Source organism: Nicotiana tabacum, chromosome 4 (genome assembly GCF_000715075.1).
Source record: "Nicotiana tabacum cultivar K326 chromosome 4, ASM71507v2, whole genome shotgun sequence".
Lineage (NCBI taxonomy): Eukaryota > Viridiplantae > Streptophyta > Magnoliopsida > Solanales > Solanaceae > Nicotiana > Nicotiana tabacum.
In genome coordinates this window covers 125,982,507-126,009,028 of record NC_134083.1, presented here as the reverse complement: position 1 = coordinate 126,009,028, position 26,522 = coordinate 125,982,507, and the positions used below count along the sequence as shown (strand labels likewise).

At 37.5% G+C, this 26,522-nt stretch overlaps 1 protein-coding gene and 1 long non-coding RNA gene across 2 annotated transcripts; both read left to right on the top strand.

Annotated features, from left to right (window-relative positions):
- The first annotated feature begins 3,275 nt into the window (after window positions 1-3,275).
- LOC107772953 (uncharacterized) lies at window positions 3,276-6,007 on the top strand. Its single transcript, XR_001645191.2, has 2 exons — window positions 3,276-3,613; window positions 5,638-6,007. It is a non-coding gene; the product is annotated as an uncharacterized LOC107772953 (long non-coding RNA).
- Window positions 6,008-19,499: 13,492 nt separating this feature from the next.
- Window positions 19,500-20,946, top strand: LOC107806639 (myricetin 7/4'-O-methyltransferase 2-like). Its single transcript, XM_075251032.1, has 3 exons — window positions 19,500-19,696; window positions 19,743-19,809; window positions 20,842-20,946. The coding sequence occupies exons 1-3, from the start codon at window positions 19,500-19,502 to the stop codon at window positions 20,944-20,946; spliced, it is 369 nt and encodes a 122-aa protein (XP_075107133.1).
- The last annotated feature ends 5,576 nt before the right edge of the window (window positions 20,947-26,522 follow it).

Below are 26,522 nucleotides of genomic sequence, written 5' to 3'. Positions count from 1 at the left end.
TGTATTGATTTAGCTCCGGGCACTCAGCCCATTTCTATTCCACCATACCGTGTGGCCCCGCCGGAGTTGAAAGAATTGAAGAATTAGTTACAAGACTTGCTTGATCAGGGATTCATTAGACCTAGTGTCTCGCCCTAGGTGCACCAGTATTATTTGTAAAGAAGAAAGATGGTTCTATGCGGATGTGTATAGATTATCGGCAGTTGAATAAGGCCACTATCAAAAATAAATATCCGCTGCCAAGAATTGATGAACTATTTGATCAGCTTCAGGGTGCCAAAGTATTTTCAAAGATTGATTTGAGGTCTGGTTACCATCAGTAGAAGATTAGGGCATCTGATGTCCCTAAGATAGTTTTTTGGACTCGGTATGGGCATTATGAATTCCTAGTTATGTCATTTGGGTTGACAAATGCCCCAGCAACATTTATGGATTTGATGAATAGAGTGTTCAAGCCCTATTTGAATTCTTTTGTGATTGTATTCATTGATGATATCTTGATTTACTCCAGCAGTCGAGAGGAGCATGAGCAGTATATTCGGAGTGTACTTCATATTTTAAAAAATAATCAGTTATATGCCAAATTTTCAAAATGTGAGTTTTGGTTAGACCCAGTTGCCTTTTTAGGGCAAGTTGTATCGGCAGAAAGCATAAAGGTGGATCCAATGTGGTTGACTTTTTGGTAAATGAATATAATGCGGGAGCGGGTTGCACGCTGCAACGAAAATTGATTGAACTAATAATTGGGTATGACCGCTGAGTTGGCTTCAACTATTAAAAATGAGTTACCTGATTTATTTCTATTACTGTTGTTGTTACTACTAATGCGTACAAGTTAATGTGAGTGACCTGCCTTAGCCTCGTTACTATTTCGTCGAGGTTAGGCTCAGCACTTACCAGTACATGGGGTCGGTTGTACTGATACTACACTCTGCACTTCTTGTGCAGATTTCGCAGTTGGTCCCAGCGGCGTACCATAGACTTGCTTGGATTTCAGCTACCAGAGGAGACTTGAGGTATAACTGCACGGCGTCCGCAAATCTGAAGTCCCCGTCTACTTTACTTTAGCTGTGTGTTTGTTTCCAGACAACTTTATTTTATTCAGACCTTTATTTGTATTATTCTAGAAGCTCGTGCACTTATGACATCAATTATGGGATGGTATTTAGATTCCGTTATTTTTATGGATTATTCACTACATTTCAGACTTTACTTCCGTATTTGTTTCTTTGTTATTAATAATTTTAAAAATTATTTTAAAATGGATAATATTATTTTTACGTTGGTTTGCCTAGCAAGTAATATGTTAGGCTCCATTACGGTTTGAAGGTGAGAATTTCGGGTCGTGACATTGACGGCTTACAACATGAATATCCATTTCCCCTTTTGTTGTAGTGCACTGTTGCATTTCTTAATAAACAATTTGAGACCCTCTTGGTGGTTAGAACTTTTATAAGGAAATAAATTCGTGTTCTAAGTCATCCAACCGCATGTTTTCCAGCCACTCACATGATCAATAGCTTAATAAGTAGTTTCAGTACTCCCTAATCAAACTCATCTAGTCAACATAACCTTGCCATTTAGTATTTAACAATCTAAGGCTTATTTCAAACCATAATTTAAAAGTATATTATTCTTTTATAAACCCTTGCCAATTTAAATGGTGTTACATAAATTGGGACGAAGGAAACATGAATATTTCATATGGGTACTCTTCTCCTAAAAAATTCAAAGCACTTATTTTAGGGAGAATGCTACACTTTTTGATTTCTACTTAATCGCTAAAAACCGTTTTTGCTACCCATCAAAAGCACTTATTTCCTTACCAAAATTTTGACCAAACTCCTTCAATATTCTATACAATGAAATTTGGTGACAAGTCAATTTCTTTAAACCCGTACCCTTTTTATTTGACAAACTTATACCTTCCGTACCTTGATATTATTTTCATATCGACAAGGTGTTAGTTGAAAGGTAGAAGTCCACATTTTGGATTAGGAAGGTGCCTCAACATGTTTCACGAACTATTTATAATATCTCTCCGTACTTAAAATGGTTGGAATTATTAAATCTTAATCTAGAAATGTGGTAAAATGGCTTTCATATAATTTAAGACTTGTTCTGGATGGCCTACAGATCTTAGCCCAAGATCTTTTGCTGGAAACTTTGCCAAAATTGTCCATGAAACTAATCATTTGATCAAAATCAAATAGAAGAAGACCACTTGAACTATATGTGCAGGAGATGGATGCCTTCTCTAGGTGTATCACGAATTAGAGGTAACTGCATTTCAAAGAAAACAATAATTGTTCTAGTAAAGCGATCTAAATGATATTATACCATATCAAAAACTACACAAATTTTAAGGTTTACAAATATTTGTACAATCACGTCTCTTAAAGAGTGATAGAAACTAAGAGTACACCAAACTGTATAGAGAACCTGGTTCTTTATCTGTTCCCACAGAACACACGCACACATCAGTAAGTAAACGACACAGTAGAATTTTACGTGAAAAATTCCCAGCTTACGGGATTGAAAATCACGACCTACCCTTGTAGGATTTCAACTTCACTACTGAGCAAACTTTAGATTACAACCTCTTGTAACCTAGGAATTAACTCCTTAATCCCTTACTAACTTGTAACAACTCTATTACAAGCCACTTTGTAATAACTCTATTACAAAGACTTACAACTCGACTAAACCTAGCTAAGACACAAACACAGAGTTTATGATTAAACAAAAGTTTCCTACACACTTGCCTCTAACCTAGCTAAGTAGGAATTATAAATAAGAAGATTTCACAAAGGTACAATATAACTAAGGACATGTGATAACTCGATGCAGGGAACTGGTCCTTGTTATGTAGTTCTTTATTCTTGAAGTACTTGAGAATCGATTACTGGATAGATGCACAGACTTGAGAGAAGGCTAGATTGATTCTTCGAATATGTTCAAGTGATGTTTTGTCTTTGGCTTAATGTTAATATAACATTGGTGACATCACTTGAATGATGCAAACATGTTTGGTACAGGAGCATTCCCAATGAAATTGACTGTTGCACTGTTTTTCACTGTTGTGTGTACAGGCAGCAACTTTACAGTTGTTGGGGAGTTGATTGGTACGGTCACCAAGGGAACTAATGTTCATCTGTTCCTTCTGTTGTTTCTCTGACTCTGAAGAATTGAACTATATCCCCGACTTTGAGACTTGTTGATCTTAAGTACTTGAGGATGTGTAACAAGTTTCTTATCTGATTTTTAGCATTAAGTTTGTTAGTTTATCAAAACATAACAGGGATGCATAGAACCTATCACTAACGTAATTTTATAAATTAAAAGTATGATAAGCAACATTGTAATCAATTAAATTATATTGATAGTGTAATAGAACCCTTATATCATCAGTGTGTATAAGTTAAATTAATCTTATAAATACGTACCATTAGTGGCTTTAGATGACAAATCTAATCAAGTTTCTCTTAAAAATGTCAATGAATGAAAATGGATCCACTGACTCAAACCTGGAATCATATGTTCAACTTCATAAGCTCTTCAGCAGCAAAATGTGTAGTTCAGCTAGGCATCCCAGATGTCCTCTACAAACATGGTAAGCCCATGTCTCTTTCTGACCTCACTGCTGAACTTTCTCTCATCGACCATTCCAAGGTTTCCTTCTTGCCAATTTTAATGCGGTTTTTAGTTCATTCTGCTTTCCTAAACCAACATGAAAAAGAACATTACTCTCTTACCCCAGCTAGTCAACTTCTTGTGAAAGATGACCCCTTGATTATGAGGTCATACTTTCTGATCATTCATGATCCAGTTCTTTTAAAAGCATGGTCTTCTTTAAGTGATTGGTTCCAAGATGGTTCCTCCACTCCTTTTCATACTGCTAATTGTGAATACTTAATTTTTGTACTGTTTTAACACCTCCTAAAATCATTAGTGTTTTGTTACTTTAATTATATTTCTCAATTTTTGTATATTTGATTGCATATTTCCTATCATAAAAATACCAAAAAATGATTCTTTCTTTATTTGTGCATTTTAGGAATTAACTAACTATTCAATTGGTGAATTAATATAGTTAATTGATCATTTGAATAAGTTACTTAATTAATTTATTTATTTGTGTAAATTTAGGTTAATAAGTAGGATTAAGAAAGAAATTGGGCCAAATTTAAAAGAAAAAGTGGCTAAAAGTGCAAGATAAGGGAGTGCCCTTGAAAGGGTCCGAAACGACGTAGTTTTGCCTCAAAACTACGTCGTTTCATTAAGTGACCCAAGATCAAATCTCACTCATTGATCACCCCTTGATCTAATGGTCCATATTTGATCTCTCAAGAGGTATTTAAAGCCTCAAAAATCTGAAAAATTCCCTCATGTCTCCCATAACTCTTTCTCTCTTCTCTCCGCCGCCGCCACCGAAAATCACCCACCGGCGGCGTCCAACCTCCAAACACCCCCAAATTCACACCATATAATCTCTACAACCTCCTCTTTCCATATCTCCAAACCAAATCCTTCAAAACCTCCTCAAACGCCTTCAATTGTAGATCTAGGAAACTTTAGCAGCCACTTTTTTGCCCAAAATCTTGAAGTTCCGGCCACTACCACCCCACAATACCTACATCAACGGATAGAGCTCATCAAGACCTACCTATCGATGTCAATTCCATCCCGAAAATCCGGCAACTAAAAATCCGGCCAAATTTCGACTACCACCCCGAAGACTCTCGTTTGGTATACCCCTATTCTCATTTCCTTTGTCTATTTTTTCTAATTGTATTGTATTTAGTTTATGTCTAGCATAATTTCTGATTTTTTTATTTATTTATTATTATTATTATTATTTATATTTTTATTATTAGTTGTGTTTAATCTATGTTAGCTTAGTCATTCATAGTTATTAATCACTGATAATTAGTTATTCATTAGTTTTGAAATAGCTATTTGCTTAGTCATGATAGTTTATGATAGAAGTTTCAAGTGTTTAGTGAATTTATTTTTATTGAATTTGAGTATTTAAATTTTTGTGTTGATAAAAGCTGAAATTAAAGAAGGAATAGTACAAGCTTGGTTATTTTTACTGTGCAAAGACTTTGGAGTGCAAAACTCAAAAGTCATTGTGTGGTGACAAGTACAATACTTTTTGACAGCTTTTGAACAGTGTTTAGCACACAAAGTCAGTCTTTTGGACAGACTTTTGGTGAACCAAAATCTGTCCAAAAAATTTGATTTATTTGCCTATTTAAAGGGCTCTTTACTCACTGAAAAGGGAGGACACTCTATTACACACTCTATCTTATACTGAGACACATCTTGGAGAGTTGCTTAAAGACATATATCTTTGAGAAAAATGAGTAGCTTAATACATATAACAAGCGGAAATTTCAGAGTTTTGTGAGGATTATTTGAGTGCAAAAACCTCGAGAAAAATAGAAAAATCTCTTAGGCAATTTGTGAAGTTGATAGCTATCAGTTTCAAGCATCTTTGTTGAGTTTCCTAGGTTGTCTTAACACTTGAGTTGCTGCTGTTTCTACTGTATTTGCTGCTGAGTTTTTTTGTTGTTGCACTGCTGTATTTTATTATTCCACAAACCAGGTAACTTTCAAATTCTTATATTGCAGATTCTTGATGATAATAAGAAGGATTTGATCCCGGTTTGGTTGATGGAACATATTAGATCTGATTTTGTTTCAAGATGAATGTTATATTAGTGTTATCATCATGTAAATCTGTTAAAAATTAGTTAAATTATCGTTTTCTTCTTTATATATGTGATTGAAATTGCATTCTGTTAAGATTACTTAGTTTAAGGAAAAGATAAAGACCCCACTTTTAACCATGTTTGTTTAGTTTGGGCTCTTTTCCGTGAGTTACTTTCGTGGTTCATGAATAATTATCTAAGAAAGACTTCTAGCTTCAAATGTTTTGATGATTTGAATTATAGTCAACATAATGTTATACTTAATATAGTTCTGCTCTTTAGCATTGAAATATTACCGTTTTTTGTAATTATTATATTTAGTCGTGGTTTTTATGTTGTTAATGAGTGTAGTTTGATTAGTGCCATGATTGGTGTAGATGAGTAGAAATATTATGTTAGTCCTTAAAAAATAGTTGGTTAAGAAAATAAAAGATAATAATTAGCATGTAAGTTTCTTTTATGAAAAAAATAATAATTTTTAGTTTGGACATCAATGTAAGATGCAATTTGGGCTTAGAAGAATACTTGTTATTTTGTGTTGTCTTGGTCATCGAGGCTCTTAAGCAACATGGGCCAAGTAAGTTAAAATTTGTAGGCCCAATGACAATAGAAAGTAAGATGGGCATTTTCTTTAAAACCAATAAATTATCTTTTGTTAAATAAAATAAGTGGCCCACTACCATGAAAGTTTAGCATAAGCTTACTCGAGTTTAATGTCTTGCATTAGTAAAAATTAATTTTAATAATAATATTTTTTTTCCCAGTCGAACAAGTAATAAATAAAAAAGAAGCGCTTTTTAATTAATTTAAGCGATAGGCAATTTTAGGCACGTTTGAGATGTAGACCATGTGTTCATACACGGTCCTTGGTCGATTTTGTTTTTAATAAAGTAGTCATGTGTGCATTCCCGCTCCTTGACTTTTCAATATTAATTGTATTTAAACCATGTGTACCGACACGTTCTTTGTTTTAATACATATAATCAAATAAGGACTTTGTGTGCTTGCACGCTCCTAGGCCAAAATTATTAATTATTAAGCAGCACTAGACAATAGTAACTTAAGGCAAATAATACACACTTTATCCAAAAATAATTCAAGCCAAATTTTAGTCAATAAAAGCGACCGTGCTAGAACCACGGGATTCGGGGAATGCCTTACACCTTCTCCCCGGTTAACAGAATTCTTTACCCGGATTTTATTTTCGCAGACCAATAATAATAGAGTCAAATCTTCCTTTGATTAGGGATTCAAATAAAAGGTGACTTGGAACACCAACAAAATCAATTCCAAGTGGCGACTCTGTAAATAAAATAATCCCTACTCAATTTTGTCACTTTAATTGGAAAAACCCTTTAATCCACACAATATTATTTTGCGGGTAGAAAATGGGTGTGACAGCTCTGGCGACTCTGCTGGGAACTTCAAGAATTCGAGCTTGTACATTGACTTTATTTGGCTTTATTAATTTTTGTATATATTGTGATTTATTTGGGCCTAATGTGTTACTTGTCGAGCTTTTACCGTTTTGATATTGTTGAACTGTACATATAAATTGTATCTTCTCTCGCATCCCTCTGAGTCTTCTGATAATTAGTTATGTTGTGTTTGCCTACCAGCATCACAAAATTTCTGTCTTGAGATAAAGCCAGTTAGCCTACCAGCTTCTGGTGAAGGATTTAGTCACACGTGTTTAGGCGGGAGAGCCGTTAGCTAGCCAGTGTTGTTCTACTACTGGTGACGCTCCTCGGCTCGGGTTGTCCGCCCGGGTAAGCCAGGTCTAGATACAATCTCCTTTAGAATTTACAAACTTAGAAGAACAAGCCACAAGCAATGAATATCCCTAGTAGGCTACGCTTTATTTGCATCATATGCATTTGACTTAGCATCGCTCGATGCAGGGGCCGAGTTCTGTTTTAGGATAAGTACCTTGTTGAGACCATTATGTCATGTTATGTGCTACTTGTTGCATTATTTGGGAGGCTTGCATGTCGACCGACTTCAGTATAAATCAGTTGAATGGACAGAGAAAAATTGATGTGGTCTAGTGCATATGGTTTTTAAAGATTAATTTTCATAAAAACAAAAAAAAGTCGGTTTTGACCGAACTATGCGGGTCTGATTCTCACCAGATGTGAGATACGTAGGCAAACCTCATCCGTTCCGGGCCCAAGTTTCAAAAATCCAAAAAAAATATTTTTCTTTAATTCCTTTTTTAGAAGTCTTTCTTTGAGACGTCAAATCCAAAATTCCAAACATAAAAAAGGTCTTTCTCCCAAAATTCAAAAAAAAAAATCCAAAAAAATATTTTTTGTCTTTTTAAATTTACAAAAAAAAATTCAAAATATTTTCTTTCTTTTAAAAAAAAGTATTTCTTTCGAAGATTCCAAAAAAAGAAAGAAAAGAAAAATAAAAACAAATCTATCTTTAGAAGTTTTCTTTCGACCAAAAAAAAGAAATTCCAAAAAAACAAAAAAAAACTAATATTTTTCCTTGTTAGCAGCTTTTGTGGGATTATTTGTATATGATTAAAAAAAGAATTAGTTTATTTTACTTTATTCTCGATTTGCCCGAACTACGCAAGATCTGATTCATGCGGCGTCATGATACGTAGGCAATCCCCATCGGATTCGATCATTTACATCAAATAAACTGAGTGAAAAAAAAAAAAAGAAAGAAAAGAGTGACAAAAATAACAAAGAAAACAAAGAGAGAAAAAAAAACAAAAAAAGAAAGCAAGAGTGAAAATCCAAAAATAGAACACTGTGTCCAGTTTGACAAAGAAAATAACGGAAAGTTTTCGTAAATATGCCGTCAAATGGCGCGAGCAAGCCGCCAGGGTAAAGCCTCCAATAGACGAAGCAGAAATGGTTATGGTCTTCCTACAGGCCCAAAAGGCATACTACTTTCAGAATATGATGTCCATTATGGGTAATCCGTTCACCGAGGCTATCAAAATTGGGGAGATGGTCGAAAATGGTTTAAAAACGGGTCGAATCTTGAGTCATGCTGCCTTTAAGGCCACATCACAGACCGTTCAAAATGGTTCACAGAAGAAGGAGGGAAGAGGGAGCCATGATGGCTTCGAGCTCGAGGGGAGCCCGCAGGTCATTCAACCAATCATATATGCTTCCTACGGTCCCACAACACTATTATCCTCATCAAGATGATGCTTATGTCGTGGCATTGCCTCCCTATGCGGTGATGAACATGCAACCTTATACGCGGCTAGAGCATTATACACAAAACAGAGCTCCATATCCCAGAAATGTCCGTCCCTACCAAACTTCATATAATCCCCAACCAAATGTTCCCCAATACAATCCTCGCCCAAGAGAGCCCCTCAGAAGAAATCTGTTCACCCCTATTGGTGAATCATTTTCAAGTTTGTTTCAAAAGCTAATCGGGCTAGGTCTACTGCAGCCAATAGCCCCGAACTGGCCAAACCCCGAGTCCCCCTCGCACCGGACTAATGCTAGATGTGAATACCACTCTAGAGCAGTGTGACATGATATGGAAGACTGTTGGATTCTTAAGAGAGAAATGAAAGACCTTATCGAGGTTAAGACAGTAGTGCCACTAGGGATGAAAAAGCTCCTAATATGATGAACAATTCTCTGCATACTCACACCAATGGGCCAGTAGTCAGAATAATCTGCGAAGATGAGGAATTTGATCTAGCACTGAAGGCCATTACAGCCATTGCCGAGACAGGAAAAAAACTGTCGCCAAGCCTAAAAGTCCCCCATCAGACGGGAGTCTCGGTAGCCAGTTTTGCTATCTTTTCTGTGTCCGGATTATTTCAGGGTGTAATCCGGATGTTTTACTTTATTGTCTTACTTTCCGATGTAAACCTTTCTATCTTTAAAATTCAAAAAAAAAATCAAATTCAAAAAAAAATCAATTAAATGAAATTAATATTTCATTGTCTAGGAATGTCTCTTTTCTTAATCTTGTCACCTTTCTTATTCTCTTTTCAGTTATGTTAATGCAGATTTTAATAACATGACATGCTTGCGGACTTCATGCCCATATCCTAAAACACCGTCAAACCTCAAAATAATGAATCAAGAAGCAGAATGTGTTGAAGATAAGGCTTGTGAGAAAATAAGCAAAGAAGTGGAACACTAGGCCTAAGCCAAGATCCAAATGAAATCGGAAGAAGTTGAAATTCCCTCTCTTTGGATCATTGTCGAAGCCGAGATTGAGGATAAAGATTGGGTCAAGAACCGGTTTGGAACAATTGACTATGATTGATGAAAAACGTATGGCCGCAGTTTGCCACGGGCAGTTGTACCAACAAAGAATGGCCCGTGCCTACAACAAGAAAGTGCGGCCTAGAAAGTTCGAAGGAAATGTCTCCGAGACAACTGTCTATACAGACACAGTCAAAAGGTATTATGTTTGACCCTTTTACGTATCTTTAATGTTCTTTGATTGGGATGACGAAAGCTTTCATTCTCGCTACCCAAACACTATCAACCCTTTGCAAACCCTTTTGAGCCGGTTACTTTTCTTTGATTACCCTCTTTGGAACAAATAAAAAATGAAAAAAAATGAATTTTTTTAAAAAAAAAAATCAAACAAGTTCATGTTAATCGAACTACGTTCGACTTGATTCCAAAAGGATACGTAGGCAGCCTCTCTCTGGGGTTCAGTCACACCAAAATAAAAATCTACATTCCCCCAAAAGTTAAAACTGGGGCAGGTGTTATAATGGTTCGGCGATGGTTTCGCCTGAGAGGTTCCAACGTTGTAATTCAATCCAAATCCATTTTACCCAAATCATTTTCAAGTCCTTCCGATCAATCAACGAAAATGTTCAAGAATTAGAGGATACAATCACTTGGATTTGATGCCACCAAAATGAGAGAAATAAAATGAGAGAGTCTTATTGGTGAAAACCCTCACGGGCACCATAGGGCGATGACGAGCAAAAAAAATGAAAATGAGAGAGTCTTGTTAGTAAAAACCCGCAAAGGGCACTATAAGGCGATGGTGAGAAGAGAAATGAGAGAGATTAGCTGGTGAAAACCCGCAAAGGGCACTGCTGATCGAAAAGAGGATCTTCACATCCATTGGTATTGACAATCCTAGGCAATGTTTCTAGGTTTTGAGGCAAAAGTTGTGATGAATTTCTAAGAGTCGGACGGTTTACACAAATCAGATATCAAGTCCAAAAGGCATGTCATGTTCATTGAAGTCCGCATATACTCCAGATAAGTCATTCTTTCCTTTCTCGAAAGAGATACCTCTTGTCTAAATTCATTGTCCATTCCATTGTTTGTTTTTCTTTGAATCCATTTTGGTCTAACTCTGTTCCAAAACTAAGGCAAAGAAGGGATAACAAGACTGATTTACAGGACTTTCGTTTGATACAAGCTAATATGCAAAAAAGGCACCCAGACTCGGCAACGACATCAAGTCAACCCCGACTGGCTATGGCGGCTGATGCTTAGAAATCAAAAACTCTTGTAAGGAGGAAATCAAATTGAAAGTGCCTATAAGGCAAAATGAAGTTGAATAGGTTAAGTCCCAAGTGGCTAACTGTTTTGGCAAAGTTTGAAAAGCCAAAGGTTCCCCAATTCTCAGAAATTGAAAGTTTCGGAGGAAAGAAGTCGAAAGTGAAATTCCATAAAGAAAAAATAAAGTTGAAAAAGTTAAGTCCCACGCGACCAACCGTTATGTAAAAGTTGGAAACATCACTCCGGGGCCAGAAATGCAAGTGGTATTCAGGAAACATCTAGTGGTAGGTTGAAATCATCATCAAAAGAAAGATGGGCACAAAGCCAAGCTGCCAAAGGCATCAAGGCCACAAATCGACCACCACTTTTTAAAACTAACATTTTTTCTTTATTTGTAGTAGGAACAAAGTAGTGCAGAATGTCGATTCCTAAAGGACGAATGTCACCAAAGGTAAGTTTCTACAAAATCTCCATTTTCTTTTATTTTCAGCATGCATCACTATTGTTCATATAGATCATTTTGGTAGCTTAACCCAGGTAGAACATTTTTACCTTGGGGGATTCAGCTCATAGGTCCGGGTAGAAGTACTCTTCGTCCAGGCTGTTTTTCGTAGCTTAACCCAGGTAGAACCTTTTCACCTAGGGGATCCAGCTCGTGGTTCCGGGTAAAAGTACTCTTCGCTCAGGTTGCTTTTCGTAGCTTAACCCAGGTAGAAACTTTTCGCCTAGGGGGATCCAACTCATAGTTCCGAGTAGAAGTACTCTTCACTAAGGTTGCTTTTTATAGCTTAACCCAGGTAGAAATATTTCGCCTAGGGGGATCCAGCTCATAGTTCCGGGTAGAAGTACTATTCGCCCAGGCTGGTTTTGTTTTACGTAGCTTAACCCAGGTAGAACCTTTTCGCCTAGAGGGATCCAGCTCATAGGTCCGGGTAAAAGTACTCTTCGCTTATGATGTTTTACGTAGCTTAACCCAGGTAGAACCTTTTCGCCTAGGGGGATCCAACTCATAGTTCCAGGTAGAAGTACTCTTCGCTCAGGATATTTTACGTAGCTTAACACAGGTAGAACCTTTTCGCCTAGGGGGATCCAACTCATAGTTCCGGGTAGAAGTACTCTTCGCTCAGGTTGTTTTACGTAGCTTAACCCAGGTAGAACTTTTTTGCCTAGGGGGATCCAACTCATAGTTTCAGGTAGAAGTACTCTTCGCTCAGGATATTTTACGTAGCTTAACACAGGTAGAACCTTTTCGCCTAGGGGGATCCAACTCATAGTTCCAGGTAGAAGTACTCTTCGCTCAGGATATTTTACGTAGCTTAACATGGGTAGAACCTTTTCGCCTAGGGGGATCCAACTCATAGTTCCGGGTAGAAGTACTCTTCGCTCAGGTTGTTTTACGTAGCTTAACCCAGGTAGAACCTTTTTACCTAGGGGGATCCAGCTCATAATTCCGGGTAGAAGTATTATTCGCTCAGGATGTTTTACGTAGCTTAACACAGGTATAACCTTTTCGCCTAGGGGGATCCAACTCATAGTTCCGGGTAGAAGTACTCTTCGCTCAGGTTGTTTTACGTAGCTTAACCCAGGTAGAAACTTTTCGCCTAGGGGGATCCAGCTCATAATTCCGGGTAGAAGTACTCTTCGCTCAGGGTGTTTTACGTAGCTTAACTCAGGGTAGAGCTTTTTCACCTAGGGGGATCCAGCTCATAGGTCCGGGTAGAAGTACTCTTCGCTTAGGATGTTTTACGTAGCTTAACCCAGGTAGAACCTTTTCGCCTAGGGGGATCCAGCTCATAGTTCCGGGTAGAAGTACTTTTCGCTCAGGATGTTTTATGTAGCTTAACCCAGGTAGAACCTTTTCGTTTAGGGGGATCCAGCTCATATTTCTGGGTAGAAGTACTCTTTGCCTAAGCTTGCTTTTCATAGCTTAACCCAGGTAGAACATTTTTCGCCTAGGGGGATCCAGCTCATAGTTTCGGGTAAAAGTACTCTTCGCCCAGGCTTTTTTTACGTAGCTTAAAATAGGTAGAACTTTTTCGCTTAGGGGGATCCAGATCATAGGTCCGGGTAGAAGTACTCTTCGCTCAGGATGTTTTACGTAGCTTAACCCAGGTAGAACCTTTTCGCCTAGAGGGATCCAGCTCAGAGTTCCGGGTAGAAGTACTTTTCGCTCAGGATATTTTATGTAGCTTAACCCAGGTAGAACCTTTTCACTTAGGGGGATCCAGCTCATATTTCCGGGTAGAAGTACTCTTCGCCTAAGCTTGCTTTTCATAGCTTAACCCATGTAGAACCTTTTTGCCTAGGGGAATCCAGCTCATAGTTCCGGGTAGAAGTACTATTCGCTCAGGTTGCTTTTTGTAGCTTAACCTAGGTAGAACCTTTTCGCCTAAGGGGATCCAGCTTATATTTCCGCGTAGAAGTACTTTTTGCCCAGGCTTGTTTTTTGTCGCTTAACCCAAGTAGAACATTTTCGCCTAGGGGGATCCAGCACATAGTTCCGGGTAGAAGTACTCTTCGCTCAGGCTGTTTTTTGTAGCTTAACCCAGGTAGAACCTTTTCACCTAGGGGGATCCAGCTCATAGTTCCGGGTAGAAGTATTCTTCGCTCAGATGTTTTACAATAGCTTAACCCAAGTAGAACCTTTTTCGTCTAGGGGATCAAGCTCATATTTTCGGATATAAGTACTCTTCGCCCATGCTTGTTTTTCATAGCTTAACCCAGGTAGAACATTTTCGCCTAGAGAGATCCAACTCATAGTTTCCGGGTAGAAGTACTCTTCGCTCAGGCTATTTTTCGTAGCTTAACCCAGGTAGAACCTTTTCGCCTAGGGGGATTCAGCTCATAGTTCCGGGTAGAAGTACTCTTTGCTCAGCCTGTTATACGTAGCATAACCCAGGTAGAATCATTTCCCCTAGGGGTTCCAGCTCATATTTTCGGGTAGAAGTACTCTTCGCCCAGGTTTGCTTTTCGCAGTTTAACCTAGGTAGAACCTTTTCGCCCAGGGGATTCAGCATCCTTTCAGTAATACAGGGTGCCAACCCCCGGTTACACTCCTTTCAGTAATACAGGGTACCAACTCCTGGTTACACACCTTTCAGTCATATAGGGTGCCAACCCCTGGTTACACTCCTTTATGTAATACAAGGTACCAACCCCTGGCTATACTCCTTTCGGTAATACAGGGTACCAACCCCTGGTTACATTCCTTCTCAGTAATATAGGGTGCAAACCCATGGTTACACTTCTTTCAGTAATGCAGGGTGCCAGCCTCTGGTTACACTCCTTTCAGTAATACAGGGTACCAACCCCTGGTTACACACCTTTCAGTAATACAGGGTGCCAACCCCTGGTTACACTCATTTATGTAATACAGGGTACCAACCCCTGGCTACACTCCTTTCGGTAATATAGGGTACCAACCCCTGGTTACATTCCTTCTTAGTAATACAGGATGCCAACCCCTGGTTACACTTCTTTCAGTAACACAGGGTACCAACCCCTGGTTACATTCCTTCCAGTAATAGAGGTTGCTAACACCTGGTTACACTTCTTTCAGTAATACAGGGTGCCAACCCCTGGTTACACATCTTTCAGTAATACAGAGTGCCAGCCCCTGGTTACAATCCTTTCTGTAATACAGGGTACCAACCCCTGGTTACGCTCCTTTCAGTAATACAGGGTGCCAGCCCTTGGTTACACTCCTTTCAGTAATACAGGGTACCAACCCCTGGTTACACACCTTTCAGTAATACAGGGTGCCAACCTCTGGTTACACTCCTTTATGTAATACAGGGTACCAACCCCTGGCTACACTCCTTTCGGTAATACAGGGTACCAACCCCTGGTTACATTCCTTCTCAGTAATACATGGTGCCAACCCCTGGTTACACTTCTTTCAGTAATACAGGGTACCAACCCCTGGTTACATTCCTTCCTAGTAATACAGGGTGCCAACCCCTGGTTACACTTCTTTCAGTAATACAGGGTGCCAGCCTCTATTACACTCCTTTCAGTAATACAGGGTACCAACCCCTGGTTACACTCCTTTCAGTAATACAGGGTGCCAACCCCTGGTTACATTCCTTTTGGTAATACAAGGTACCAACCCTTGGTTACACTCATTTCGATAATATAGGGTACCAACCCCTGGTTATATTTCCTTTCGATAATACAGGGTACCAACCCCTGGTTACATTCCCTTTTTCGTAATACACGGTACCACCCTCTAATTCCATTTCCTCTGGTAACATAAGTTACTTCCCCTCGTGGTTGCATATCCTCATATATTAGTTTATACTACTCCCGTTGTCTTCATTTCAACAAATTAGATACTTTAGCTTTCTCTAACTCACAAAATTTTCCTAGTGCCAAACTGGGGCAGAAAAATTGTGTTCGTTTTGTTCGTCTTTGATGGCTTTGCAGGCCCTGCCGCATAGCACAAGTGACGATTAAATCTTGCAGTTTCAGCTTTCTCATTAGAATAAAGAAGTTTTTCGGTCACAAGATAGTTGGAGTTAGCTTGGATAATGTGTCAGCAGCCTAGCTTCTCGAGTTTCATTTTCTCGAACTCTGATACGGAAAGCAAGCAATTGAGAATGAGCCATAATCCTTTCCTCAAAGAGAATCAAGATCCAATCTAAGGTCAACACAAGCGAGCAGGTCAAGAATCAAGATTTAACTCCACAAGACACATAGATTAGGAATTTTGTAACTCTTAGTTTCGAGACATGTAGTTCTTTCTCTTTTTCTTTTGATGCAAGCAGCAAGTAATAGTAACAGCAACAACAACAGCAACAACAGTCTTAAATCTAGTTTCTGGTAGTCCCAGCTACCAAATTTTCCCAGAACTACACTGACCTGATTCCTCTAAACAAGGATATGTAGGCTACCTCGGAAGCAGGGTTCAGTCACAATTTTTTTTTTAAAAAAAATGCTTTCATTGGAGTGATATGTGAGCCAAAATTAGCCATGGCATTCACTTTTTTTGCACGAAAACTCTTCATGTTCTCGAGCAAAGAAAGGCAGTTGTGAATACCTAATTTTTGTACTGTTTTAATACCTCCTAAAGTTATTAGTGTTTTGTTGCTTTAATTATATTTCCCAATTTTTGTGTCTTTGATTGCATATTTCCTATCATAAAAATACCAAAAAATAGTTCTTTCTTTATTTGTGCATTTTAGGAATTAACTAACTATTCAATTGATGAATTAATATAGTTAATTGATCATTTGAATAAGTTACTTAATTAATTTATTTGTTTGTGTAAATTTAGGTTAATAAGTAGGATTAAGAAATAAATTGGGCCAAATTTGAAAGAGAAAGTGGCCAAAAGTGCAAGATAAGGGGGTGCCCTTGAAAGGGACCGAAACGACGTAGTTTTGCCTCAAAACTACGTCGTTTCATTAAGTGACCCAAGATCAAATCTCACCCATTGATCACCCTTTGGTCTAATGGTCCATATTTGATCTCTCAAGAGGTATTTAAAGCCTCAAAAATCTAAAAAATTCCCTCATTTCCCCCATAACTCTTTCTCTCTTCTCTCTCTCTCTTCTCTCTCTTCTCTCCGTCGCCGCCGCCGGAAATCACCCACCGACGGCGGCCAACCTCCAAACACCCCCAAATTCACACCATGTAATCTCTACAACCTCCTATTTCCATATCTCTAAACCAAATCCTTCAAAACCCCCCTCAAACGCCTTGAATTGTAGATCTAGGAAACTTTAGCCGCTACTTTTTTGCCCAAAACCTTGAAGTTCCGGCCACTACCACCCCACAATACCTACATCAACGGATAGAGCTTATCAAGACCTACCTATTGATGTCAATTCCATCCCGAAAATCTAGCAACTAAAAATCCGGCCAAATTACGGCGACCACCCCGAACACCCTCGTTTGGTATACCCCTATTCTCATTTCCTTTGTCTATTTTTTCTAATTGTATTGTATTTAGTTTATGTCTAGCATAATTTCTTATTTTTTTATTTTTTTATTTTTATTATTATTATTAGTTATGTTTAATCTATGTTAGCTTAGTCGTTCATAGTTATTAATCACTGATAATTAGTTATTCATTAGTTTTGAAATAGCTATTTGCTTAGTCATGATAGTTTATGATAGAAGTTTCAAGTACTTAGTGAATTTGTTTTTATTAGATTTGAGTATTTGAATTTTTGTGTTGATAAAAGCTGAAATTAAAGAAGGAATAGTACAAGTTTGGTTGTTTTTACTGTGCAAAGACTATGGAGTGCAAAACTCAAAAGTCATTGTGTGGTGACAAGTACAATACTTTTTGACAGCTTTTGAACAGTGTTTAGCACACAAAGTCAGTCTTTTGGACAGACTTTTGGTGAACCAAAATCTGTCCAAAAAATCTGATTTATTTGCCTATTTAAAGGGCTCTTTACTCACTGAAAAGGGGGGACACTCTATTACACACTCTATCTTATACTGAGACACATCTTGGAGAGTTGCTTAAAGACATATATCTTTGAGAAAAATAAGCTGCTTAATACATATAACAAGCTGAAATTTCAGAGTTTTGTGAGGATTATTTGAGTGCAAAAACCTCGAGAAAAATAGAAAAATCCCTTAGGCAATTTGTGAAGTTGATAGCTACCAGTTTCAAGCATCTTTGTTGAGTTTTCTGGGTTGTCTTAACACTTGAGTTGATGTTATTTCTACTGTATTTGCTGCTGAGTTTTTTTGTTGCTGCACTGCTATATTTTATTATTCTACAAACCAGGTAAATTTTAAATTCTTATATTGCATATTCTTGATGATAATAAGAAGGATTTGATCCCGGTTTGGTTGATGGAACATATTAGATCTGATTTTGTTTCAAGATGAATGTTATATTAGTGTTATCAGCATGTAAATCTGCTAAAAATTAGTTAAATTATCGTTTTCTTCTTTATATATGTGATTGAAATTGCATTCTGTTAAGATTACTTAGTTTAAGGAAAAGATAAAAACCTCACTTTTAACCATGTTTGTTTAGTTTGGGCTCTTTTTCGTGAGTTACTTTCGTGGTTCATGTATAATTATCTAAGAAAGACTTCTAGCTTCAAATGTTTTGATGCTTTGAATTATAGTCAACATAATGTTATACTTAATATAGTTCTTTTCTTTAGCATTGAAGTATTACCGTTTTTTATAGTTTTTATATTTAGTCGTGGTTTTTATGTTGTTAATGGGTGTAGTTTGATTAGTGCCATGATTGGTGTAGATGAGTTGAAATATTATGTTAGTCCTTAAGAAATAGTTGGTTAAGAAGATAAAAGATAATAATTAGCATATAAGTTTTTTTTATGAAAAAAAATAATTTTTAGTTTGGACATCAATGTAAGAAGCAATTTGGGCTTAGAAGAATACTTGTTATTTTGTGTTGTCTTGGTCATCGAGGCTCTTAAGCAACATGGGCCAAGTAAGCTAAAATTTGTAGGCCCAATGACAATAGAAAGTAAGATGGACATTTTCTTTAAAACCAATAAGTTATCTTTTGTTAAATAAAATAAGTGGTCCAATACCATGAAAGTTTAACACAAGCTTACCCGGGTTTAATGTCTTGCATTAGTGAAAATTATTTTTAATAATAATATTTTTTTTCCAGTCAAACAAGTAATAAATAAAAAAGAAGCGCTTTTTAATTAATTTAAGCGATAGGCAATTTTAGGCACATTTGAGATGTAGACCATGTGTTCATACACGGTCTTTGGTCAATATTTTTTTTAATAAAGTAGTCATGTGTGCATTCCCGCTCCTTGACTTTTCAATATTAATTGTATTTAAACCATGTGTACCGACACGTTCTTTGTTTTAATACATATAATCAAATAAGAATTTTGTGTGCTTGCACGCTCCTAGGCCAAAATTATTAATTATTAAGCAGCACTAGACAATAGTAACTTAAGGCAAATAGTACACACTTTATCCAAAAATAATTCAAGCCAAATTTTAGTCAATAAAAGCGACCGTGCTAGAACCATGAGATTCGAGGAATGCCTTACACCTTTTTTCCGGTTAACAGAATTCCTTACCCGGATTTTGTTTTCGCAGACCAATAATAATAGAGTCAAATCTTTCTTTGATTAGGGATTCAAATAAAAGGTGACTTGGAACACCAACAAAATCAATTCCAAGTGGCGACTCTGTAAATAAAATAATCCATACTCAATTTTGTCACTTTAATTGGAAAAACTCTTTAATTCACACAATATTATTTTGCGGGTAAAAAAAGGGGTGCGACACACATGAGATATCTTTATGGGATTACTATGTGCAAGAACCAAGAGTAGGTGATAGTTTCAATGAGGCAATGGCCAGTGACTCGAGATTGATTTCCAATGTTCTTATTACGGAGTGTAAACATGTTTTTGAGGGATTGACGTCGTTGGTGGATGTTGGAGGCGGCACTGGCACTGTGGCAATTGGAAACTTCAAGGGAAGTGGGAATGTGGAGTTTGTCGGAGGAAGTATGAGAAGATTCCTAATGCTAATGCAATCTTACTCAAGGTACAAGTGTAGCAACTTTTGTTACTGTGTGTCTCTTATTTTTAAGCATCACTCTTTTAAATTATATGCATCGTCGTTGTGAAACAATCAGATCATCTAAAGGATATCTACAGGTAAATCAATTATATCGTCAATTTATGTGAAATGTAGCGAAACTCATTTCCAAGATATGTACTTTGATCAATCTCTTGGTAAATTTCCTCGTCCTTAATTACAGGTAGTATAGAACACAACATCATTTCCACGACAATATTGATATGTCAATGTTTCCTGTACTGTTCCTTGTAAAATGTCCTTATTCTATGCTGCCCTGCACAAATTATTGACAACTCATGGTCAACTAATAAATTTCCAATTGAATGCACTTATACTTTTCTTTTTGGGCGTTTATTTCTTCTCATTACAGAAGCCAACACTACAACATTTTGCCTATGTAGCTAAAAAGTACATTGTAGCTAAATATAAAAATTTTAGTAGTTAAAGACTTTAGCCACAATATTTTTTTTTGGAGCAAAATATAGCGTAACTAAAAGTTAGCTACAAACTTTATATGATCCGTGGCTAAGGACTAATACTTATTGCTATGAATATTTTCTGTGTTGTAGCTATATTGATAATACTTTTTTGCTACGAAATATATACTCATAGCAAATAATCTTAGTCCTTTGCCGCGGCAAATAAACTATATAGCAATCTTTATATTGTGCCACAAGGTGTTTGACTGTGGCAAAAGACTTAATTTGTTTGCCACGAAAATTCAAATCTTGTGGCTATTTTTATATTTTAGTTTAGTGCAAACATGCAGCTAAATGATTTTCAGGAATTATCTTTATTACTTCTTTTTAGAGTTATATCCTATTTGAGCCTCATCCTATTCTGTGATAATTTACAATTAACAATTTCTGACTTTTAAAATCTTATCTACTCGAAAATATTCATGGTTGAGCAGTGAATTCTGCATAACTGGAGCGACGAAGACTGTGTGAAGATACTGAAGAAATGCAAAGAGTCTATTCCGAGTAGGGAAGAAGGAAGGAAGGTGATAATCATAGACAGTGCTCGAAAATCCGAATGTGAGAAATGAGTTTGTTCGAGCACAGCATTATATGGACTTGTTAATGATGGTTTGCTATGCTGCCAAACAGAGAACTAAAATGGATTGGGAGAGGCTCTTCACTGATGCTGGTTTCAATGAATACAAAATAACTCCCACTTTAGGAACAAGGTCTCTTATTGAAATATACCCTTGAAGAAGTCTTGGCTTGAAAAGTGCGTATGTTTATGAATTGTATTGAATCAACTTATTTGGCTTGGCTTTTTTTTGTTTTGTTTGCTCTATTAATGAATAAACTTGCGAGCTTATGGAGTCTATTATATACTATGTGTTTAGCTTGATGTAATTGATATTACTGGAATATATTTATCATTTTTCTTTACTTTGGATTATTTTCTTGACATTGACCTTGCCAATTATCAACTTAATTGGTTCCATTCAATTGAAAACATCGCAAAATTCACTACCATCAGCGCGGTACCTTAATATTTTGAGTAGCATAACTTGAAAATTTTATTTTAATTACCACCTCGTTGTCATTGATTGTTTCCAACATGAATATCCATTTCCCCTTTTGTTGTAGTGCACTGTTGCATTTCTTAATAAAAATTAGAGACTCTCTTGGTCGTTAGATATTTTAGAAGGAAACAAATTCGTGTTCTAAGTCATCCAACCGCATGTTTTCCAACCACTCACATGAATAGCTTAATAAGTAGTTTCAGTTACTTCCTAATCAAACTCATCTAGTCAACATAACCTTGCCATTTAGTCTTTAACAACAATAATAACTTGAGTATATTGAAGTCAAACTCATTACAGTTCAATTCCAGTTTACGTGAACCTATTTCTTTTTTCGTTCGTTCCAAAAAGAATGATCCTTTTCTAAATTTGGAAATAATTTTGCTTAAACTTACAATTTTACCCTTAATGAGAACCATACAAATACTCTGTGCCCATTTTTGACTTGTTTAGGACCACAAATTTCAAAACTCTTCATTTTTTCTTAAACTCTGTGCCCAATCAAACAGATTCACATTAATTGGAACGGAGGGAGTATTATATATGCACTTTAAACCAATCATCCTCACCAATACTTTACTAATTGACTTTGTAAATACACATTGTTTTTCATGTGAGTTGGGATGTGCAGATCAAGGACTATGCGCAATACCGAGTAAAATCGAGACCCCAATCAGTTAAAACTCCCATCAAAGGTCATGTCGCATCAAATGTCTAGTCATGTCAATGTTATGTCATGTCATGTCATGTCATGATGTCTTGTCACATTGAATGTCTTGTCGCATCAGATAGGACGTCGAGTTTGACTGAACTTGATCTGTATTTTGAAGTAAATTTTATTGCTTCCATGTAGTTAATAAAATGTGCTATAAAATTAAAATATAATTATTTAATGAAAAATATGATTGGTATATTTATTAAAAATGTAACTACTACAATTGTGTTGTTGTCATTACTGTTTTATTTTTAAGAGACAATAAAATGATAGAATATCTTAATATTTAAAAATAGGAGAATTAATGCACAAAATGGTAGTATTCAACTAATTGCAATAAAATGATAAAAATTCTTATATTTTGTGAAAATAAGAATAATGATCAATAAATTGCATTAAAGTCAAATAATGTGCAAAAAACTATATTTTTATCTTTTTTTACTAGGAAGCCTACAGAAGTTAATTTTAAAATACGAATGGTCAAAATTGAGTGTCAACAGGTGGCATCCCCGACAAATCTACAGGAAACACCTCTGATAACTCACGCACAACTGATACTGAATCCATGGAAGGAACCTCCGCATTAGGATCACGAATATATGCCAAATATGATAGGCATTCCTTCTCGACCATATGACAAGCCTTCACATAAGAAATAACCATGCTAGTAGAATGGCCAGGAGTCTCTCTCCACTCTAATCGAGGCAACCCCGCCATGGCTAAGGTTACCGTCTTGGCGTGACAGTCCAATATAGCGTGATAAGATGATAACCAATCAATGCCCAAGATAACATCAAAGTCTACCATATCAAGAAGTAGGAGATCTACACTAGTCTTAAGGCTCCCGATAGAAATCACACACGAGCGATAAACACGATCTACAATAATAGAATCTCCCACAGGTGTGGATACATATAAAGGAGCACTCAAAGAATCACGAGGCATAACCATATATGAAGTAAAATAGGACGACACATAGGAATATGTAGAGCCCGAATCAAATTGAACTGAAGCATCTCTATGGAAAACTGAAACAATACCTGTGATGACGGCGTTAGATGACTCTACCTCAGGTTTAGCCGAAAATGCATAAAAATGGCGTTGGGGCCCACCACTCTGACCTCTGCCTCTCGGACGGCCTCTAGCTGGCTGGCCTCCACCTCTAATGGTCTGCCTCCACCTCTAGTAGCTTGCTCCCCGCCTCTAGCTGGCTGAGCGGGCGGTGAAGTAACCGGTGATGAAACCATGGCACGAGAACCCTGATGTGGCATGTCGTCCTGTGACATAGGGCAAAATCTCGAAACGTGCCTCGGATCTCTACAAGTATAACAAGCCCTCGGCTGCTATGACTATTGACCCTGGAACTGGCCCTGTTGACTTGGATACCACCCTAATAACTCTGGATCGGAGGTGCACCAATAGGAGCTGATGGTGCTCTGTAGGCTAGTTGCTCAGGATGAGACCCATAAGAACCACGACTACCCAAAGCATCGTGGGATTCTTGAAGCGCTGACTGAATCGACCTAGGAGGATAGCCTCTACCAAATGAACTTCTACTTCCATATTAGGCACCACTGAAACCATCGAAGTGACGAGGCCTCTTCTTAGATACTGTCCCTATCCTAACCACGAACCATCTCGATCTGTCTAGCAATCTCTACGGCCATCTGGAAATAAATATCATCTCCGATCTCTTTGGCCATCTGTAGCCTAATACTGAAAGTAAGTTCATCAATGAATCTCCTCACTCTATCCCTCAGTAGGGAGTAAGATAACTGCATGGAGAGCTAAGTCTACAAATCGGATCTCATACTGGATAACAGTCATGCTACTCGCCTGAAGGCGCTCAAACTGCCTACGGTACTCCTCTCTCAAAGTGACGGAAGTTAATTTCTCCAGAAATAACTGTGAAAATTGATCGCAAGTGTGCGGCGGTGAACCAGTTGGTCTGCTCCGCACATGATCCTGCCACCATCTCTTTGCCGAACTGGTCATCTGAAACACTGCAAAGTCTACTCTATTGGACTCTACAATACCCATGTTGCTCAGTACCTCGTAGAATCGGTCCAAATAATCCCGTGGGTCCTCAGAAGGTGCACCACTTAAGTGAATATGGAAGAGTTTTGTGAACTTATCCAACCTCATCAATCTCTCAGAAGACATCACGGGCCTCTCCCCGGTCCGTGTAGCAACAACATATTGAACTACCCCAACTGGCTGGACTATTGTAGAGAATATATGGGAGCTATCTACTCCGAAGTGTGAGTAGCGGAAGTCTGTGCTCCTCCCCCAGCCTAAGAGACAGTTGGTGCCACCGAAAATGCATCGGTCTGGGCCACACTCTCCATAAGGTCCACTAAACGGACTAGAGCATCCTGAAGTACGGGAGTGGCAATAAATCCCTCCGGGACCTGAGCGGGTCTGACTGGTGCATTCTAAGCTGGGATCTTCTCCTTATGATCAATCTGAGGCTCCACAGTTGGTGCTGGTGCACAATCTCTAGCATGAGTTCTGCCTCTACCTCGGCCTCTGACTCGACCTCGGTCTCGGCTTCTACCCTTGGTAAAGGTTGCAATAGGGGGCTCCGACTCTTGCACGGCTATAGAAGTTATGTGTGTTCTCACCATCTACGAAATAACAAGAATGGAGTGATTCAAACATCAATGATAGAATAAATCGCACGATAGGGAAAGAAAGAAGTCAAATTTTCCCAAAACCTCGTAGCCTCTAGAAGATAAGTACAGACGTCTCCGTACCGATCCTCCAAACTCTACTAGCTTACTCATGACTTGCGAGACTTAAGAAACCTAGTGCTCTGATACCAACTTGTCACGACCCGGAATCCCAACCTCGGGGTCGTGATGGCGCCTAATGTCCACTTGCTAGGCAAACAAACATTAGTTAAACAATTTAATAATTAAGCAGTTCAAAATAGAATAATAACAATTATTAACGAAGATTAAAGCTGAAATACATGAAATAAACCCATAACATAATGTAGTCTAACTCAACTCTAGAAGTCTGGTGTCACAAGTACATGAGAAACTAGAAGTCTACAAGTATAGTTTGAAATAAATACAACTGTCTGAATGAGATAAACAGTAAAGGTAGGAAATGGAAGAGCACTTCAAGGTCTGCGAAAGCCAGTAGATATACCTCAAGTCTCTGAAGCAATGTTATCTGAGCAGATACACCTCTAAGCATCGTTGGGACCAATAAAAGTATCTGCACAAGAAGTGAAAAGTGTAGCATGAGTAAAATCGACCCAATGTACTCTATAAGTGTCGAGCCTAACCTCGACAAGGTACTGACAAGGCTATGACAAGACACCTACGTAAAAACCATGTACAAATATATAAAGCAGCAAAATAACAAGTAGAACGATAAAATATTAACTGGGAGGGGACATGCGAAAGGGAAAATATCATAAAAATGGCAAGTACGAAATCACAAAATAACATCTTCCGAAATAGGCAACAATATAACCAAGTAAATCACCAAAATCGGAAATCAAATAAGGCAATGAAATGAAGATGGTATGAAATCACCCTTCGTGTTTTTACTCTCGTCCTCACCATGTAATATCATAAATGAAATGGCACGGCATCACCCTTCGTGCTTTTACTCACTGGCACGGCATTACCCCTCTTGATTTTACTCTCAACATCTCTTAATATATGATAATGAATGCAAATAAGGCACGACAACACCCTTCATGCTTTTCACTCTTCCTCACCAAATCAACAATACAAATTAAAATAATAAATACAAGGCGGGAAACAATTTCACTTCAATTATAGTGCCAGGATATCAAACTCAACTTTCAAAAATTCCCAACATATTCAAAATAAACAATACATATGAGACAAATAATCTAACCTAAGCATGGAAAAACAAAGTCAAATAAACAACTTAGAACAAAGAAATAATTCCCACCCGCATGCTTTAACCCAATAACAATGCATATGTACTCATCACCTCACATATATGTCATTCCCACACATAATTCACGTAGCAAATAAACCAACAAGTCTTAATCCCTCAAGTCAAGGTTAACCACGACACTTACCTCACTCCACAACCACCAAATCAATGCTCAACTGCAGCTTTTCCTTTAGAATTAGCCTCCAGACCAATCAAATCTAACCAAATATAGTTTAAATAATTCAAAACAGGCTTTAGAAACTACCCACGAGTGAAAAAGATTCAATCTTTAATGATTTTGAAAAAAGTCAACAAAAGTCAGCCTCGAGCCCGCTTGGTCAAAACCCGAGATTCTGGCCAAAACCCAATTACTCATTCACCCCCGAGGTCGTTATGTGATTAGTTTCAAAATCCAACCTCAATTTGAGGTCTAAATCTCAATTTCTCAAAATTCCTAATTTCTACCTAAATCCTTAATTTCTAACATGAAAAAAGCATAGATTAAAGGTTAAAATCAATGGGTGTTTATGTAAATGTAAGGAAACAAGTTAAAATCTTCTAACCTATGAAGTTGGGATGAAAAATCTCTTCCAAATCGCCTCTAGGCCTAGCTC

Excerpts from the sequence above, each read along its gene's own strand:
- LOC107806639 (XM_075251032.1), top strand. The coding sequence starts at position 19,500 with ATGGCCAGTGACTCGAGATTGATTTCCAATGTTCTTATTACGGAGTGT. Across the intron at positions 19,697-19,742 it reads CTAATGCAATCTTACTCAAG|CATCACTCTTTTAAATTATA; the intron begins GTACAAGTGTAG and ends CTTATTTTTAAG. Across the intron at positions 19,810-20,841 it reads CATCTAAAGGATATCTACAG|AGAACTAAAATGGATTGGGA; the intron begins GTAAATCAATTA and ends GCTGCCAAACAG.